At 53.8% G+C, this 18,068-nt stretch overlaps 2 protein-coding genes across 2 annotated transcripts; both read right to left on the minus strand.

The window, feature by feature from the left end:
* Window positions 1-3,703: 3,703 nt before the first annotated feature.
* On the minus strand, window positions 3,704-8,173 carry LOC309677446 (protocadherin alpha-2-like; the record flags this gene model as incomplete). Its single annotated transcript, XM_082490243.1, has 2 exons — window positions 3,774-8,173; window positions 3,704-3,727 (listed from the first exon to the last, which is right to left on the minus strand). The coding sequence occupies exons 1-2, from the start codon at window positions 6,219-6,221 to the stop codon at window positions 3,704-3,706; spliced, it is 2,472 nt and encodes an 823-aa protein (XP_082346369.1). The 5' UTR covers window positions 6,222-8,173.
* A 4,835-nt stretch (window positions 8,174-13,008) lies between these two features.
* LOC309677448 (protocadherin alpha-8-like) lies at window positions 13,009-18,068 on the minus strand (the record flags this gene model as incomplete). Its single annotated transcript, XM_082490245.1, has 2 exons — window positions 13,307-18,068; window positions 13,009-13,092 (listed from the first exon to the last, which is right to left on the minus strand). Exons 1-2 carry the CDS (start codon window positions 15,833-15,835, stop codon window positions 13,009-13,011), a joined length of 2,613 nt encoding a protein of 870 aa, XP_082346371.1. The 5' UTR covers window positions 15,836-18,068.

Here is an 18,068-nt window from a genome sequence, read left to right on the forward strand (position 1 = left end):
GAGAGGAGAAAACACAAAAAAAAGGACAGGAGTTTTTCTAACAGCAGGGAAGAAAAAGAAAGGAACCCATTCCACTGTATCGAAATGCAAGAAGGGAACAACATGACATGTGGATACGCAGAAACTCTGGAGGCCCTGAGAGGATCCCCGCCAAGTAGCACTCTCTGTGGAGCCTCTCCTTGAGGTTTTCTATTGGCAGCCACTATCCCACACCTGCAGAAATGCCATCACCAGCTAAGCAGACATTTTCCACTTCTGCCCCATTGACACAAACCATGCTCAACCAGCATCTCCACTTTCCTCCCCAAAGACTTTTCTCCACTCAAGCTCACACACCCCATGACGCGTGCCCGGCACTACTTCAGGCACTCACAGGATCGCTGCTACGGTACCTGGGTACTGCTCCAGCCCAACATCATGCCTCACCTCTAAACCCCGGTCTGAACATGAACCAGGCCTCTCACATCCTCACCATCCCTCACAAATGTCACAAAGAACACACAGAGGTCTTCAAAGCCACACAGTGTCTGGCAGACCCTTCCTTGCTGCCTGCACTGCACCCTGAATGTTTTGGGACTTCTCAGCAACCACGGATGGAAACAGTAGAGCTATGCATTAGAGCTTAAAGATTCTCTGACTAAAGCTTGACAGCTCTGATTTCTGTCCACACAGAAAAACACACCAAATACTGAAGAAGTGCACTGGCGATGTCAAGCGGAAGGGAGAGTTTGTACCAGAGAAAACCAGAGCTGGGCTGCTCTGCACGGTTTGGTGTGTTCGTGCACACATATCAATGAGTTAAACACAACAACAGCACACATCATTGCTACCACAGTCAATTGTGGGCAGTCTTCATGAAAGCAGAGAAGAAAACCAAAGGATCCCATTCTACAGTATGGAAACATCAAGTTTGCCAACATCCTGAGCATGGAGACCGCTTCTTCCCCTCCCTAGTGAGACTAAGACCTGAGAGGTAACCAAGGAAGCTTCAGAGAAGAATGGCAGCATGATCCACATTTCACAAACCTTCTGTTTAACCAACAACATTCCACATCGAAGATAAGTGATTAAAAATACGTATGGCAATTACCTTCACAGGCTGTAATACCATCGACAACAGCAAGGCACAAAGATATACAGAACGTCTTGAGGTCCCGAGAGGATCCCAGGAGAGCAGCCCTCTGCTCCAAGCATCTTCTCAAGGTTTTCTAATGGCATCCTCCACCCCAAGCACTCAGAAATGGCATCTCCACAGCTAAACATACATTCTGCAGGTTTTCCCCAAGGACAAACAACCTGTTCTACCCAACATCTCCATTTCCCTCTGGCAAGACTCTTCTTCACTCAAAGTCACCTTCCCAATGACACATACCCAGGCCCTACTCAGTACCACTTGCAGAATCACTGTCAACATACTCAGACATTGCTCAACCCTAACAACGTGCCCAGCTCTAAGTCACACTCTAAGCATGATGCAGGCCTTTAGACATCCTCACCTTCCCTGACGATTGGAACAAAGAACATATGGAGGGCTGCAAAGCCACACTGTGTCTGCCAGGCTCTTCCCAGCTGCATGAACTTCACTCTGAATCCTTTTTACCTTTTCAACAATCACAGATTGGAACACCACTGATCTGCATGTGAAGAACTCTTAAGGATACTGTGATTAGAGCTGTAACAGCTCAGATCTTACTCTGCACAGGTTTCTTCCGTTGAGAGAACCACAACAAAGGCTGAAGTGTAAGTGTCCTTACAATATGAACTGGGTGGGAGACTTCATACCATAGAAAAGAAGTAGGCTGCTCTGGAGGGTTTGGTGTATACGTGCACATAACCAAATGAATAATGCATGACAAAGAGACACAGCATCTGTACAGAGCCTGACTGTGCAAGTGCACAAGCAGGGGAAGTCGACTGCACAAAGATTATACCCATCTCATCACATCGCCTTAAAATCTTGCCTGCGGATGAGCAACAAACTGCCATGTCAACAACAATGGCTGTGGAAGCTACTATAGATGCCCACCAAAACACAAGAACAGTACATTGAAGCACTATCCACCCACATCTTTCCCAAAACAGCAGTGAAAAGGTTCATCAGAAAATATTCAGCACTCTGCATGTCACCCCCTCTTACCAACACAACGCCTACATCAGGCACGCAGCAGCAGAAGGGATGGACTCTGGTGTAAGATACTCATAACCTCAAAGCACATTGTGGGCGTTGCAATACCATCTAACTATCTCAAGATCCATAAGGCCTCCAATTCCAAACACCTTGGAGCCTGGAAAAGAATCCTGGCAAAGAACACTCCGTGCCCATCCTGCCTTATGCTTTCCTCTACACATCCTCCATTCCCCACTCTACAACATGCATTCTCAAGACAAGCACATCATCTCCCATCCTTCACTTATTATGACATGGACCATTGTCTTCCCAAGGGTATCCAGTTCCCACAGACAAGTCTTCCCACGGCTCACAGTCTCCCGTCATATCAGGACATGGCTAGGCCCTACTCAGTCCCAATGCTAGATTCACCTCTGTGACATGCCACAGTTGCCTTTCCCACCTCAACGCTCAATCCCACTTCTCTGCTTACCCTTCAAGGAGAGCGCCATAAAAAACATGGTGATAGCAGAGTCTCTGCTGCTGACCATTTATGTCTAGCAGTGCTTCAGCAATGTGAGAGGGAAATGGTACAGACCTGAGGACAATACTCTTTGCAGAGGTCATGTTGGGACAACTCTAATAGCAACGGGCATTGATTTTATGCTCTGACAGAGACCAACCCACATGTTGACAACACCAACATACCAGATGATATCTACTGTGTAGCACAATTTCTTTGAGAGGATTTTTTTTGTTGTTGTTGATAAGAGAGTTTCCAGGGAATTCGTAAGGGTGTTGCTACTAAAACAAATATTAAAAGAATATGAAAAAAGGTCAGCGTACATCAAGCCACCAGTCCGGCCAGCAATGCAGGTTCAAAGCACAGGTAGGGGAGTGGGAGAAGAAAAAGAACGTGCCTGTTTCTAATATCTTGCGTCATACTTCTCTGACTAAACACTTTATACTAATAAATATGGTTACAACATACTGGGGAACAACAACAACAACAAAAAACCCAAAGCAGAAGAAAAGGCCACAACGCCTTCCCAACATTCACAATGATTCCAGTGAGGCAAACAAATTGGAGAAATTACACCATAAGAAGAGATAAATCCCTGAAAATTGTCCAAAAGTCTCATACAGAGGAGGACAGAGATTAAACTATGTCTAATACCAGCACGGTCTGCTCTCATGAACGGTAAAAAGGCAATAAATAGTGCCAGCGGGACTGTTACCACCATACACTGCATGTCTTGCACACCTTCAGAAAGCTCGGCTGGAGAAGCTACACACCAGCAAAGACAGAGCGTCTACAAAGCTGATACCGTGGCAGCTATCACCGCGATTGGCAGTGACTTTACGGGAGAAAACCTCACACCCACCACAGCAAACATCACTGGAGAACAGTAACTGATGATGCGGGGTGCGGCAATGCCTTTCTTTATCTTTCCCCTGCAGCACAAGCCGAGGGGTTCCAGCAAGGACGCGAAAACACATAGTCCCATTCACAGGTCCCATTCACGTCCTTAAGCACCCGACAAGCACCCACCGCCCTCGCGCCCCGAGGGCGCACGACAAGCACCCACCACCGCTTCACCAGGCGACGGGACACAAGCACTACAAGGGGGAAAGGGGCGAGAGGCGAGAAAGGGAGGGCTCTCACCGTGTCCAGGACGGCGGGCGGCTCCGGCTGCGTCTCCTTCGCCGCGGGGCCGGCCGGCGGCGGCGGCAAGTTGGGGCTGAAAACCATCAGGTCGCTCTTGCCCGCGCCCTCCGCCACGCACAGGCTCCGGCTCTGCCGCTGCGAGTACGACCAGCTCCCCACTTCGCTGGCGCACACCAGCGTCGCCGGCCCGGGCCCCGACAGCACGGCCGCCCGCGGCGACCACCGCGACGCCACGTACAGCACCACCGCCAGCACCAACACGCTCGACACCGCGCAGATGCCCACCACCAGCCACACGTTCGTCGACGACGACGACGACACCGACGCCGGCCCGACGCCCTCCGCGCCCGACGCCGGACGCAGCCCCGGCCCCGACGAGCCCGCCGCCGCCAGCGCCGCCTCGCCGCCCTCCACCAGCGACACGCTCAGCGTGGCCGTGGCCGAGCGCGACGGCTCCCCGTGGTCCCGCACCACGATCACCAGCCTCTGCCGCGGGCCGTCCGCCTCCTCCAGCGCCCGCGCCGTGCTCACCTCGCCGCTGTACAGCCCCACGCGGAACGCGCCCTTCCCCCGCGGCTCCCACAGCTCGTACCGCAGCCACGCGTTGTAGCCCGAGTCCGCGTCCACCGCACGGATCTTCGCCACCACCTGCCCCGCCGGCGCCCCCCACGACGCCCACGCCCACAGCGACCCCGAGCCCGGACCCGGCGACGCCTCCGGCGACGCACCGACGCCCGCCGACGGCAGCAGCGACGGCGCGTTGTCGTTCTCGTCCACCACGAACACCTGCACCGTCGCGTTGCCGCACAGCGCCGGCTCCCCCGCGTCCACCGCCCGCACCTCCAGCTCCAGCACCTGCACCTCCTCGTAGTCCAGCGGCTGCAGCGCCCACAGGCGACCGCTCTCCGCGTCCACCGACACGTACCTCGACCACGACCGCCACCCCACGACCGACGCCGCCCCGCCCGCCCCGCCCTCCCACAGCGAGTAGCTCACGCGACCGTTGCCCGCCTCGTCCGCGTCCCGCGCACGCAGCACCGCCAGCTCCGCGCCCGCCGCGTTGTTCTCCCGCACCAGCACCGTGTACACGGCCTGCGCGAACGACGGCGCGTTGTCGTTCACGTCCGACACCGGCACGCGCACCCCGCGGCTGGCGCGCAGCGGCGGCGACCCGCCGTCCTCCGCCCGCACCTCCACCTCGTACTCCGACACACGCTCCCGGTCCAGCGCCTCACGCAGCACCAGCGAGTACGACCCCGCGAACGTCGACACCAGCCCGAACGGCACCGGCGGCCACACCGCGACCCGCACGCGGCCGTTCGACCCCGAGTCCCGGTCCGACACGCTCAGCAGCGCCACCACCGTCCCCAACGACGCGTCCTCCGGCACCGGCACCGACAGCGACGTCACCCGCACCTCCGGCGCGTTGTCGTTCACGTCCAACACCTCCAACACCACCTTGCAGTGACCCGATAACGAAGGGGAGCCTTTGTCTCTTGCTTCTACAGCGATCTCGTAGCTGTCCATTTCTTCGTAGTCCAATTTCCCGTGAAGTCTGATTTCCCCTTTTTTTTCATCGATAATGAACAACTGTTTTACTTGAGGAGCGACACGCTTACTAAATGAATATATAATATCGCTATTGATCCCTTCGTCTAAATCCGTGGCATTGAGCTTGATTAACAGAGTCCCGGGCTCTGAACCCTCTAAGATTTTCACATTATAAATCGATTGGTTGAACTGGGGCGCGTTGTCGTTTACGTCCAGCACCGAGATCACCACCTCCATCGTCCCCGACAGCGACGGCCGGCCACCGTCACTCGCCGTCAACACCAACCGGTGCACAGGCATCGTCTCTCGGTCCAGAGGTTTCGTCAGAACAAGAGCCAAAGACGCGGTCTGGTCGTTATTACTCTGATGATCGAGGCTGAAGTGCTCAGTGAGGCTTAGTTTATAGGAGAGCTGCGCATTTGCTCCGATATCGGCATCCGACGCGCCCTCCAGCGGGAAATGTGACCCCGGCAGCGACAGTTCCGCGATGCTAAAGGCTTCTTCATTCACGGGAAAGAGCGGAGCGTTGTCGTTGATGTCGGTCACCTCCAGCTCCACGTGGAAGACGCGCAGCGGCCGCTCCACCAGCACCTCCAGTCGCAGCACGCACGGCGCGCTCTTCCCGCACAGCTCCTCCCGGTCCAGCCGCGAGCTCACCACCAGCGCCCCGCTCGCCCCGCTCACCTCCACGCTCGCCCGCCGGCCCGCCGACACCAGCCGCAGCCGACGCCACTCCGCCTCGCCCGCCTCCAGGCCCAGGTCCTGCGCCAGGCGACCCACCACCGTCCCGGCCTTGCCTTCCTCCGCCACCGAGTACCGCACCTGACCGACCACCAGCGCCCACGCCGCCTGCACCAACAGCACACGCAACACCGCACCCCAACACACGCCCATCGCCACCGCCGCCGGCACCCGCACGGCCCCGCACGGCTCCCCGCCGCCGCCCGAACTCACCGCCTCTCCTGCCCGCCCCGCGCCGCCCCCCCGCGCTCACAGCCGGGCTCTCCGCCGCACCGGGGCGGAGCCGCCTCGCCGCTCCGCCGCCGTTTCTGAGCCTGCAGCGACACCGTGTGCTGCTCCGCCGCCGCACACGCTGCACACCACTCACCGCGCCTCCGGATTCGGGCTGATCATCTCCTCTCTCCTGTCTCCCTTCCTTTCTCCTCTTTTCTTTCTCTTTGTCTTATAATTTCTCATTTTCCTTTCCTTTTCTTTCCTCATTTGCTTGCCGTATGCTTGCATAGATACCTTTACCCTCTTCCTTTCTCCTTTTTTTTCTTCTTTCGATTCTCTCTCATTCTTCCATTCTCTCTTTCGTCCTTTGCAATTCCTACTTTTTCCCATTCTTTTTCTTCTTTCTACTCTTTCCTTCTTATCTCTCTTCTATCTTCTCTTTCCTCTTTCTTCTCTTCCGTCTCCTTTTCTTTCCGACTCTGCTCTGCCGTATCTTTTACTCCCTTTTCTCTCCCCTTTCCATCCTTTTCTCTTTACCTTGTGACCCTGGTCGTGCCATGCCTTTCCCCTCTCTTTCCATTATTCTCTCTTGCCCCGCTGACAGATCCCCAGCCGCCTCGGGCTTCGCGGTGGTGACCGAAAAGTCGGAGACATTAGCGCTAATTACGGGGCCCCAGCGCCCGAGCGCGGGACTCTAACCAAGGCGGAGGCTGTTAGACAACAACTTCCTTCAGCGCCTAGAGGTGACATCGCTGCCCACTAGTAGTCTTCTTCATGATTTCTTCCCTTCTTTCTCATCTTCCTTCCTTTATTACTTCCTTGCTGCCACTCTCTTTTTCTATCACTCTCTTTCTCCCTTTTTCCCCTACCCTTTCTTCTCCTGCTTCTTCTTTCTTCTGTCTTCTCTTTCCTTTTCTCCTTCCTTCTTTCCCTGCCCGGCTTCATCTCTGCGTCACTATCTTTTCTGTTTATATAAAAACGGTCGAGCAGTTCTCCCTTCCTTTCTCTCTCTCCTTAATCAAAATGCTTCCAAAAGGTCTACACCACACTCGCAATATAGCATGGACATCCCTCAACACAAGATCTCTCATTCCTCCTCCTCCTCACTTTTCATCAAGACTTACACAGCGTCCCTGATTACCGAGGATGCTGAGATCCTTCAGTCCATTCATCCTGTCAGTATACCATCTGTGCACGCTGGTAATTCCAATTCTTCCTTCATTCCTGTATCTTCTTTCTATCTTTCTTTCTATCTTTCTATTTTTCTTCCTTCCTTGCTTGCATAGATTCCTTCCTTCCCTTCTTCCTTTTGCTATTCTGCCGTTCTGCCTCTGGTCATTCTTCTGGGTTTTGGTCGTTGATTTATTTGTTTGGTTCGTAGTTTGTTTGCTGGGTGGTTGTGGGTTGATTGTTGTTTGGGTTTTTTTTTCTGTCCTGACCTATTATTTCCTCCCATTCTCTTCTACCTCCATCCTTCTATCTCCTGTCCATTTTTCCATTATCAGAAAGTTTTTTAAAATGCCTACACCACATTTGACACAAAGCACAGACACGCCCATGGCACAAGCTTTCATTCCTCTTCCCTACCACCTTCCATCCTTCCCAACAGGCAACAACCTTCCTGCTTTCCCCCAGCTTATCAATCTGCACCTCCCATTATCTTCTGGAAGAACAACACACTCTGCAGCATACCAGCCCTCTCTGGGACACAGCAAATAACAGAGGAAGGCAATTGTATAGTGAAAAACACACCTGCTACATCACAAAAGGATCCGCTACTCTCAGAAACACAAGCCCAAGTCTCAACATACTTGGATATATGATAAAAAAGGCCCCACAGAGTCCAAACAATGCAGGCGAGTCTCTCATTTGGGAACTCAAACCAATCACAGTCCAGAATGACAATCCTCCCACCAAGGCGAAAAAAAGCAAGGGGCAACCACTGCTACCAAGCACTCTTCATATCCATCGATTCTTCCAGCCTCGTTGTCAACCTGCACATGGAATGGCAACTCTTGCTTTCTCACATCTGTTGTGGTTTGGGCCGAAGCGGCCACTGGGTGATCAACTGATGCTCTCCCTTACCTCTCTTCACAAAGAGAGGTAGGAGAGGGAGAGACAACTTATGAGTTTAGAAGGAACTAAACTACTTTAATGTAACACTAATAATAACATAAAAATGAAATAATGAAATGTATGCAAAACCATATCAGGATCCCAGGATGACAATCATATCACCGCCTGGCACTGGGAAAGTCCCAGACTGGACTCAGTGATGGACGGGAACTGGATTCCAGATCTGGATTCAGGATTGGGATCAAAGGCAGATGAACAGACAAAATCCTCCTCAGACACCGGCCACTGAAGAAAGAGGGCTGATCCTTTGATCCCTCAGCTTTTATACTGAGCATGAGGCACATGGGATAGAATACCCTGTTGGGCAGTTTTCAGTCACCTGTCCTGTCCTCTCCTCCATGCAGGTGCGACCCCTCTGCACTTTTCTGCTTCTGACCCTCCAACAGGACAAATACCAAAGTTACCTGGCCTTGGCTGTTATAGCAATGAGTGTAAGCAAGAGCTTCTCTGCATACCATGCCTCGGCACTGACCATTAACAGAGGTCTTATCACTCCAACAGCGGAGAGTGCCTGCACAATATGCTCTTAATGTCAGTAATTAGAAGAGGCCTAGATAAAAAGTAAAATTACTGAACAGAATGGGTCCCGTTTTACCACAGACCAAGACATTCCACTCATTACTCCATTCCATTTCCATCTTGCTCAGACCATTATCACATTTTATCTGTGAAATCTATACACACACAGATATATATCTGTGAAAAATATCCACTCAGAGAAATGCACTGGGGTCGTCCTCCATACATGCTTCCTGCCACCTGCTCACACTGTGCCTGGCAGCAGCAGGAAAAGAATGCAGAGCAGGCAGTGATGCTTTCTCATCCAAACCTACACACATTACAATCCAGGCAACACTTAGTTGATCCAACATTAAGAAACCATGACAACACAGGAACAAAACTACATCCTTCTCTCAAACTCGTACTCTTCAGGTATGAGCAACTTACCTGTACAATCACTGGTTGGTTCTTCAAAATAAATACCACTTTCTGGTCAGCAGAAATGTTCTGAAGGGACATTCTTAATTAATATTATCAGAGATTTCTGGGAAAGCTGCACAGAATTAAAAAAAAAAAAATCTGCAAAAGCCTTGAAAATGCTGGACAATGCACAGTGCTCCCTTACACACATCTGTCACAAATGAAGTAGGAGGGAGATATGAACACTAAGGACATTCTATGAATAACAACCACAGCTCAAAAGAGTGGAAAAGCGATTCCACACATGGATGACAAACTGCCCGAACTCTGCAACTTGACAGCTGCCACAAGTCCACAGGCTGCATCTCACTCGCTGTATCCAACACATTGCCAATGTGAAAGAAGAAAAAAGAAAAACACTGGTAGTTTGAGCTAAAAGGAGGAAAAAAACTAAAAGGAACCGAATTCCACTGTATTGAAATGCAAGAAGAGAACCACAGGGTGTGAGGATATGCAGAAATTCTGGAGGCCCTGAGAGGATCCTGGGAAAGTAACACTCTCTGCAGACACTCTCCTTGAGGTTTTCTGCTGGCATGCTCTATTGAACACCTGGGGAAATGGCACTGCCAGCTAAGCAGACATTCTCCACTTCTTCCTCAGTGACACAGTGCATGTTGTAACAAGCATCTCCATTTCCCTCCCCAAAGACTTTTCCCCACTCAAGCTCACACTCCCCTTGACATATGCCTGGCACTACTTCAGCCACTCACAGGATCGCTGCCACAGTAGCCGGGTACTGCTCCAGCCCAACAACATGCCCCAGCTATAAACCCAAGTCTGAACATGAACCAGGCCTTTGCACATCCTCACCATCCCTCATGAATTCCACAAAGAACACACAGAGGTCTTCACAGCCACACAGTGTCTGGCAGACCCTTCCTTGCTGCCTGCACTGCACCCTGAAAGTTTTGGGTCTTTCAGCAACCTCAGATGGAAACACCAGAACTATGCACTAGAACTTTAAGATTCTGTGACTAAAGCTTGACAGCTCTGATTCCTGTCCGCACAGATTTTATTATTTGTCAAACCACAACAAATACTGAAGAAAAAGCACACTCACAAGGTCAACTGGGTGGGAGAAGTTGTACCAGAGAAAACCAGAGCTTTGTTGCTGTGCAGGGTTTGGTGTGTACATGCACACATCTCAGTGAGTTAAGCATAACCACATCACTCATCAGCTCTACTGAGGCCAACTGTCGCCAGTCTTCATGAAAGTAGAGAAGAAAACCAAAGGATCCCATTCCACTGGATGGAAATGGCAGGCCTGACAACATCCGGAGTATGGAGAGTATTCCTCCCCTCCCTAGCAAGACTAAGACCTGAGAGGTAACTAAGGAAGGTTCAGAGAAGGATGGCAGCATGATCCACATCTCAAAAAACTTCTCTTTAACCAAAACATTCCACATCCAAAACAGGTGAATAACAGCACACATGGCAGTTATCTTCACAAGCAGTAATACCACCGAGAACCACAAGGTGCAAGGATATGCTCTCAGCATATCTTCTCAAGGTTTTCTAATGGCATCCACCACGCCAAGCACTCAGAAATGGCATCTCCACAGCTAAGCATACATTCTCCAGGACTTCCCCATAGACACAAACCCTTTTCAATCCAGCATCTCATTTTCCATCTGGCAAGACTCTTCCTTGCTCACAGTCACCCTCCCAATGACACATACCCAGGCCCTACTCAATACCACTCACAGGATCACTGCCAAAATACTCAGACAGTGCTCAACCCCAACAACATGACCAGCTCCAAACCCCACTCTCAGCATGGCCCCAGCCTTTGCACATCCTCACCTTCCCTCATGACTGGCATGCAAAGGGATGCAAAGTCACACAGTGTCAGACAAACGCATTTTGCCTTTTCAGCAATCTGAGGCGGCAACACCACAGATATGCATGTTAGAGCTTGGAAGGATCCTGTGATTGGAGCTGTGACAGCTTGGATCCTACTGTGCGCAAATTACATTCTTCCAGAGAAGGACACCAAAGGCTGAAGGGCAAGCGCATTCAAGATACCCACTACGTAGGACAATTCGTACCATAGGAAAGGAGAGCTGGGCTGCTATGGAGGGTTTGGCATGTATGCACATGTAAGAAAACAAGAAAGCATGACAAATGGTCACAGCATCTCTACTGAGGCTGACTGTGCAAGTGCACAAGCAGGGGAAGTCGACTACACAAAGATTATAGCCATCTCATCATATCACCTTAAAATCTTGCCTGAGGATGAGCAAGGAATCATCATGGCAACATCATGGCTGTGGAAACTGGTATAGATGTCCACCATAACACAAGAGTAGATTACAGAACTATCCATCCACAACATCTTTCCCGAAACAGCAGTGAAAAGATTTTCAGTATTCAGCATTCCGCATTTCACCCCTCTTACCAATGCATTGCCTGCGTCAGGCAGGCAGCAGCACAAGGGACTGACTCTAGTGGGAGACATTCATAACCTCAAAGGACATTGTGAGCTTTGCAATACCATCTATCTATCTCAAGATCCATAAGGCTTCCAACTCCAGACACCTTGGACCCTGGAAAAGAATCCTCGGCAGCAACACTCCATGCCTATTCTGACTCAAGCATTCCTCTAGGCATCCTCCATTCCCCACTCTGCAACATATGCTCTCAAGGCAAGCACATCATCTCCCATCCTTGATTTATTACGACATGGAGTGTGGTCTTTCCAAAGGATATCCAATTCCCGCAGCAGAGAAGTTGTCCCGCTGCTCAAGGTCACCCTTCCCATCAGGACATGCCCAGGCCCTACTCAGTCCCACTGCCACATTCACCTCTGCAACATGCCACACTTCCCTTTGCCACCTCAACTCTCAGTCCCACTTTTGCACACCCTTCCCATCAATTACAGCACCATAAAAAACATACAGATGGTATCACATACACAGTGATAGGAGAGTCTCTGCTGCTGACCCATCACGTTTGGCAGAGCTTCACCAATTTCAGAGGGAAATGGTACAGTCCTGAGAACAATACTCTTTGCAGACGTCACGTCGAAACAACTCTAATGGCAACAGGCATTGATTTCATGCTCTGACAGAGAACAACCCACATGTTGACTAGAACACCAATCTAGCAGAAGATATCTACTGGGCATCACAATTTCCTTGAGAGGGTTTTTCTTTTTGTTCAGAACAGAATTTCCAGGGAACATGTGACGATATTGCTACTAACGCAACTATTAAAAGAATATGAAAACAGGTCAGTGTACATCAGCCACCAGCACAGCCAGGAACGCAGGTTCACAGCCCGGGTAGCAGAGTGGGAGAAGAAAAAGAAAGTTCCTGTTTCTAACACCTTGCATCATACTCCTCTGCCTAAATACTTGATACTACTAACCATGGTTACAAAATGATCAGAGGAAAAGTCCACAACGCCCTCCCACCGTTCATACCGACTCCAATGAGCAAAACAAAATGGAGAAATTATGCCATAGGAAGAGAAAAACCATGAGAAATCCCCATTGTCCAAACTCTTATTACAGAGGAGAATGAAAGAGGACAGAAGAAACCACATCTAATACCAGCACGGTCAGCACTCAGCAACCGTAAGAAGCCACTAAATAATGCCTGGGGGACAGTCACCACCTCACACTGCATGTCTTGCACTCCTCCAGCAAGATGATGTCGTGGCACCTCTCATCACAATCGGAAGAGATTTTACTCTACGGGAGAACAACTCACACTCACCACAGCAAACATCACCTGCGGACAGTAACTGCTGCGGGGCGGGGCACTACCTTTATTTTCCCCTACAGCAAGAGTCGGGAGAGCCGGAAAAGGACGCGAAAGCAAATGCAAAGGTCCCATTCACGTCCTTAAGCACCCGACAAGCACCCACCGCCCTCGGGCTAAGCACGGCTCACACCAGCGCCTGACCAGGGCACGGGACAGAAGGACAGAAAGGGGGAAGGGGCGGCGGGGGATGGGGCGAGAGGCGAGAAAGGGAGGGCCACTCACCGTGTCCAGGACGGCGGGCGGCTCCGGCTGCGTCTCCTTCGCCGCGGGGCCGGCCGGCGGCGGCGGCAAGTTGGGGCTGAAAACCATCAGGTCGCTCTTGCCCGCGCCCTCCGCCACGCACAGGCTCCGGCTCTGCCGCTGCGAGTACGACCAGCTCCCCACTTCGCTGGCGCACACCAGCGTCGCCGGCCCGGGCCCCGACAGCACGGCCGCCCGCGGCGACCACCGCGACGCCACGTACAGCACCACCGCCAGCACCAACACGCTCGACACCGCGCAGATGCCCACCACCAGCCACACGTTCGTCGACGACGACGACGACACCGACGCCGGCCCGACGCCCTCCGCGCCCGACGCCGGACGCAGCCCCGGCCCCGACGAGCCCGCCGCCGCCAGCGCCGCCTCGCCGCCCTCCACCAGCGACACGCTCAGCGTGGCCGTGGCCGAGCGCGACGGCTCCCCGTGGTCCCGCACCACGATCACCAGCCTCTGCCGCGGGCCGTCCGCCTCCTCCAGCGCCCGCGCCGTGCTCACCTCGCCGCTGTACAGCCCCACGCGGAACGCGCCCTTCCCCCGCGGCTCCCACAGCTCGTACCGCAGCCACGCGTTGTAGCCCGAGTCCGCGTCCACCGCACGGATCTTCGCCACCACCTGCCCCGCCGGCGCCCCCCACGACGCCCACGCCCACAGCGACCCCGAGCCCGGACCCGGCGACGCCTCCGGCGACGCACCGACGCCCGCCGACGGCAGCAGCGACGGCGCGTTGTCGTTCTCGTCCACCACGAACACCTGCACCGTCGCGTTGCCGCACAGCGCCGGCTCCCCCGCGTCCACCGCCCGCACCTCCAGCTCCAGCACCTGCACCTCCTCGTAGTCCAGCGGCTGCAGCGCCCACAGGCGACCGCTCTCCGCGTCCACCGACACGTACCTCGACCACGACCGCCACCCCACGACCGACGCCGCCCCGCCCGCCCCGCCCTCCCACAGCGAGTAGCTCACGCGACCGTTGCCCGCCTCGTCCGCGTCCCGCGCACGCAGCACCGCCAGCTCCGCGCCCGCCGCGTTGTTCTCCCGCACCAGCACCGTGTACACGGCCTGCGCGAACGACGGCGCGTTGTCGTTCACGTCCGACACCGGCACGCGCACCCCGCGGCTGGCGCGCAGCGGCGGCGACCCGCCGTCCTCCGCCCGCACCTCCACCTCGTACTCCGACACACGCTCCCGGTCCAGCGCCTCACGCAGCACCAGCGAGTACGACCCCGCGAACGTCGACACCAGCCCGAACGGCACCGGCGGCCACACCGCGACCCGCACGCGGCCGTTCGACCCCGAGTCCCGGTCCGACACGCTCAGCAGCGCCACCACCGTCCCCAACGACGCGTCCTCCGGCACCGGCACCGACAGCGACGTCACCCACACCTCCGGCGCGTTGTCGTTCACGTCCAACACCTCCAGCTCCACGCTGCAGTGACCCGACAGCGGGGGCCAACCTCTGTCTCTCGCTTCAATACGAAAGTCAAATATACTGACTTCTTCAAAGTCCAGGGACCCAGTCAAATGGATGTCCCCCGTATTCGGATTCACGGAGATCACATCTCTGCCACTCAGCGGAATGAAATTGGTCGCCGCGTAGGTCACCTCACTGTTAATTCCCTCGTCCGGATCCGTGGCGTTAACCCGCAACACCAGTGTCCCCTCTGCAGCGCTCTCCGGCAGCTGCACTTTATACACCGACTGGTTGAACTGCGGCGCGTTGTCATTCGAGTCCAGCACCGAGACCACCACCTCCATCGTGCCCGTCAAAGACGGCCGGCCACCATCACTCGCAGTCAACACCAGCCGGTGCACAGGCATCGTCTCACGGTCCAGAGATTTCGTTAAAACAAGGTCGGGTACAATATTTCTCTCACTTGATTTTTGTATATCCAAACCGAAATGCTCGCTGGGGCTGAGTGTATAGGAGAGCTGCGCGTTCGCTCCGATATCGGCATCCGACGCGCCCTCCAGCGGGAAACGGGAACCGGGAGGGGAGTTCTCCGATAAACTGAGGTTTTTCCGGGCGGCGGGGAAGAGCGGGGCGTTGTCGTTGATGTCGGTCACCTCCAGCTCCACGTGGAAGACGCGCAGCGGCCGCTCCACCAGCACCTCCAGCCGCAGCGCGCACGGCGCGCTCTTCCCGCACAGCTCCTCCCGGTCCAGCCGCGAGCTCACCACCAGCGCCCCGCTCGCCCCGCTCACCTCCACGCTCGCCCGCCGGCCCGCCGACACCAGCCGCAGCCGACGCCACTCCGCCTCGCCCGCCTCCAGGCCCAGGTCCTGCGCCAGGCGACCCACCACCGTCCCGGCCTTGCCTTCCTCCGCCACCGAGTACCGCACCTGACCGACCACCAGCGCCCACGCCGCCTGCACCAACAGCACACGCAACACCGCACCCCAACACACGCCCATCGCCGCCGCCGCTGCCGGCACCCGCCCGGGCCCCGCACGGCTCCCCGCCGCCGACCGAACGCACCGCCTCTCCTGCCCGCCCCGCGCCGCCCCCCCGCGCTCACAGCCGGGCTCTCCGCCGCACCGGGGCGGAGCCGCCTCGCCGCTCCGCCGCCGTTTCTGAGCCTGCAGCGACACCGTGTGCTGCTCCGCCGCCGCACACGCTTCACACCACTGACCGCGTCTCCGGAACCGGGCTGGACAACTCTTCTTTCCTCTCTCCCTTCCGTTCTCCTCTTCATTTTCCTTCGTCCTTTTTTTTTTTTTTTTTCTTCTTTGTTCTTCCCTTCTTCGTCTTACTTTCTTACTTTGCCTTCCGTTTTTACTTGTCCTTGCTTCTGTCAATTCTTTTTATTCGTTTGTCTCGTGCTTCCTTTCTTTCCTATTTTTTTCCCTTCTCTTTGTTACTTTTTCTCTTCCTTTCCTTTCTTCTCCTCCTTCTGCTTTCCGTTTTTGCCTAGCCCTGCCCTAATTTTTACTCTCCTTTCTTTACCCTTTCCATCCTCGCCTCCTCTTTACACCCGCTGGCACATCCCCAGTCGCCTTCGGCACCGAGGCGGATACCATCAAAGTCGGACCCATTAGCGCTAATTACGGGGCATCAGCGCCCCAGCGTGGGACACTAACCAAGGCGGGGCTGTTAGCGACCAGCTCCGTTCAGCGTCTAGAGATGATGTCGGTGCAACCTCGTCATCTCCTCTATTGTCTCTTGCTTTCTCTTCTTTCTCAGCTTCATTCCTTTATTGCTTGCTTCTTTCTCTTTTTCCTTTTCTTGTCTCTGCACACACCCCCCGCCACCCTCGTTTCTGTGTACGTCTGCTAATGCTAGTAAATCCGTTTAACGTTTTGTCCTTTCTTTATCTTCTTTCTCTCCATTCTTCTTTCTCTTTAAGCCCACCTTTCTCCTTCTCATTTTTTCCCTGTCCATCCCTCACTATCTCTTCTTCTTCCCTCTTTGCTTCCCCTTGTCTCTTCTCACATAACGGTTTTGATATGGCTACATCGTTCTCGCCATGGACCATGGATGCGCCCGTACGCAAACACTCTCATCCCTCTTCCTTGCAGAGGGTCCCCGAGTACTGTACCGAGCATATTGAGGTCCTCTACTCCAGTCAGCGTGTAGAAATAACGTCGGTGCATGCTGGTCATCTGCTCTATCATCTCTTCCTTCATCGTCTTTCTCTCTTTTTTTCTTCCTTGATTGTTTTTTATTTGTATAGATTCCCCCTCTCCTCCTTTCTCTTCCCTTCATCTTTCTTCCGTTCTTCTCTCTTTTCCTTCTCTTCCTTCACTTCCTTTTTCTTTCACACCTCGCACTACCTTTCTTCCCCTCCCCATCTTCTGCTTCCATATTTCTACTTTTCCTTTCCCCTTTACCAAAAAGTTTTCTAAATGTCTACATCATTCTTGCCATGCAAGCACCGACATGCCCTTTGACAAGAGCCCTCATGGTGACATTACATCCCTCAGGACTGGGAACAACACTCCTGCTTTCCACTGGTCAATGGAAAGCAGACAGACTGCCCCTGCACCTCCACTCCCATTCATTTCCGGAGGAAGGCCACACTCTTCAGCCTCCACTCCTCTCAAGGACTCAGCAAATAACACAGCAAGGTAAGCATATAGCATACTTGGGCATCTGTGCAAACAGGCTCCAATGAGTCCAAACAACCCAGAGGGGTCTTTTCCTTCGGGCACTCAAGCCCAGCACAACAACCCTCCAAGAAGGCTTAAAAAGCACAGAGGAACCACAGCTCCCAAGGCCCTTCACACACCTCGATGAAGGGCTGTTCTTGCTGACTCATTTTCCACCTGCATAATGAATTGCGGGCTCTCCCTTCCCCTCTCAGGCAGGCCTGCACTGCCACAGCAACACAGCAAGAACCTCCTCACCCAGGGGCATCAGTCTCCATCGACTACCTATCACTCAGCAGTATGAGCCACATGTCAAAAGCCATGAAGGAAACACCATGGCATTTTCACTGAGAACAGCCCCTCAATGCCCAACACATCCACTCAGAGAAAGGCATTACGGACCCTCCTCCATGCCTGCCGCCAACTGCTCATGCTGTGCCTTCAAGTAGCAAGAAAGGAATGTGAGCAGTCAGCGAGGATTTGCTGGTCCAGTCATAGAATATCTCAAGCTGCAAGGGACCCATAAAGATCATAGAGTCCAACTTCCAATCCAGGCTAC

The sequence above is a fragment of the Vanellus vanellus genome (genome assembly GCF_965231255.1).
Source record: "Vanellus vanellus genome assembly, chromosome: 13".
Taxonomy (NCBI): Eukaryota; Metazoa; Chordata; class Aves; order Charadriiformes; family Charadriidae; genus Vanellus; species Vanellus vanellus.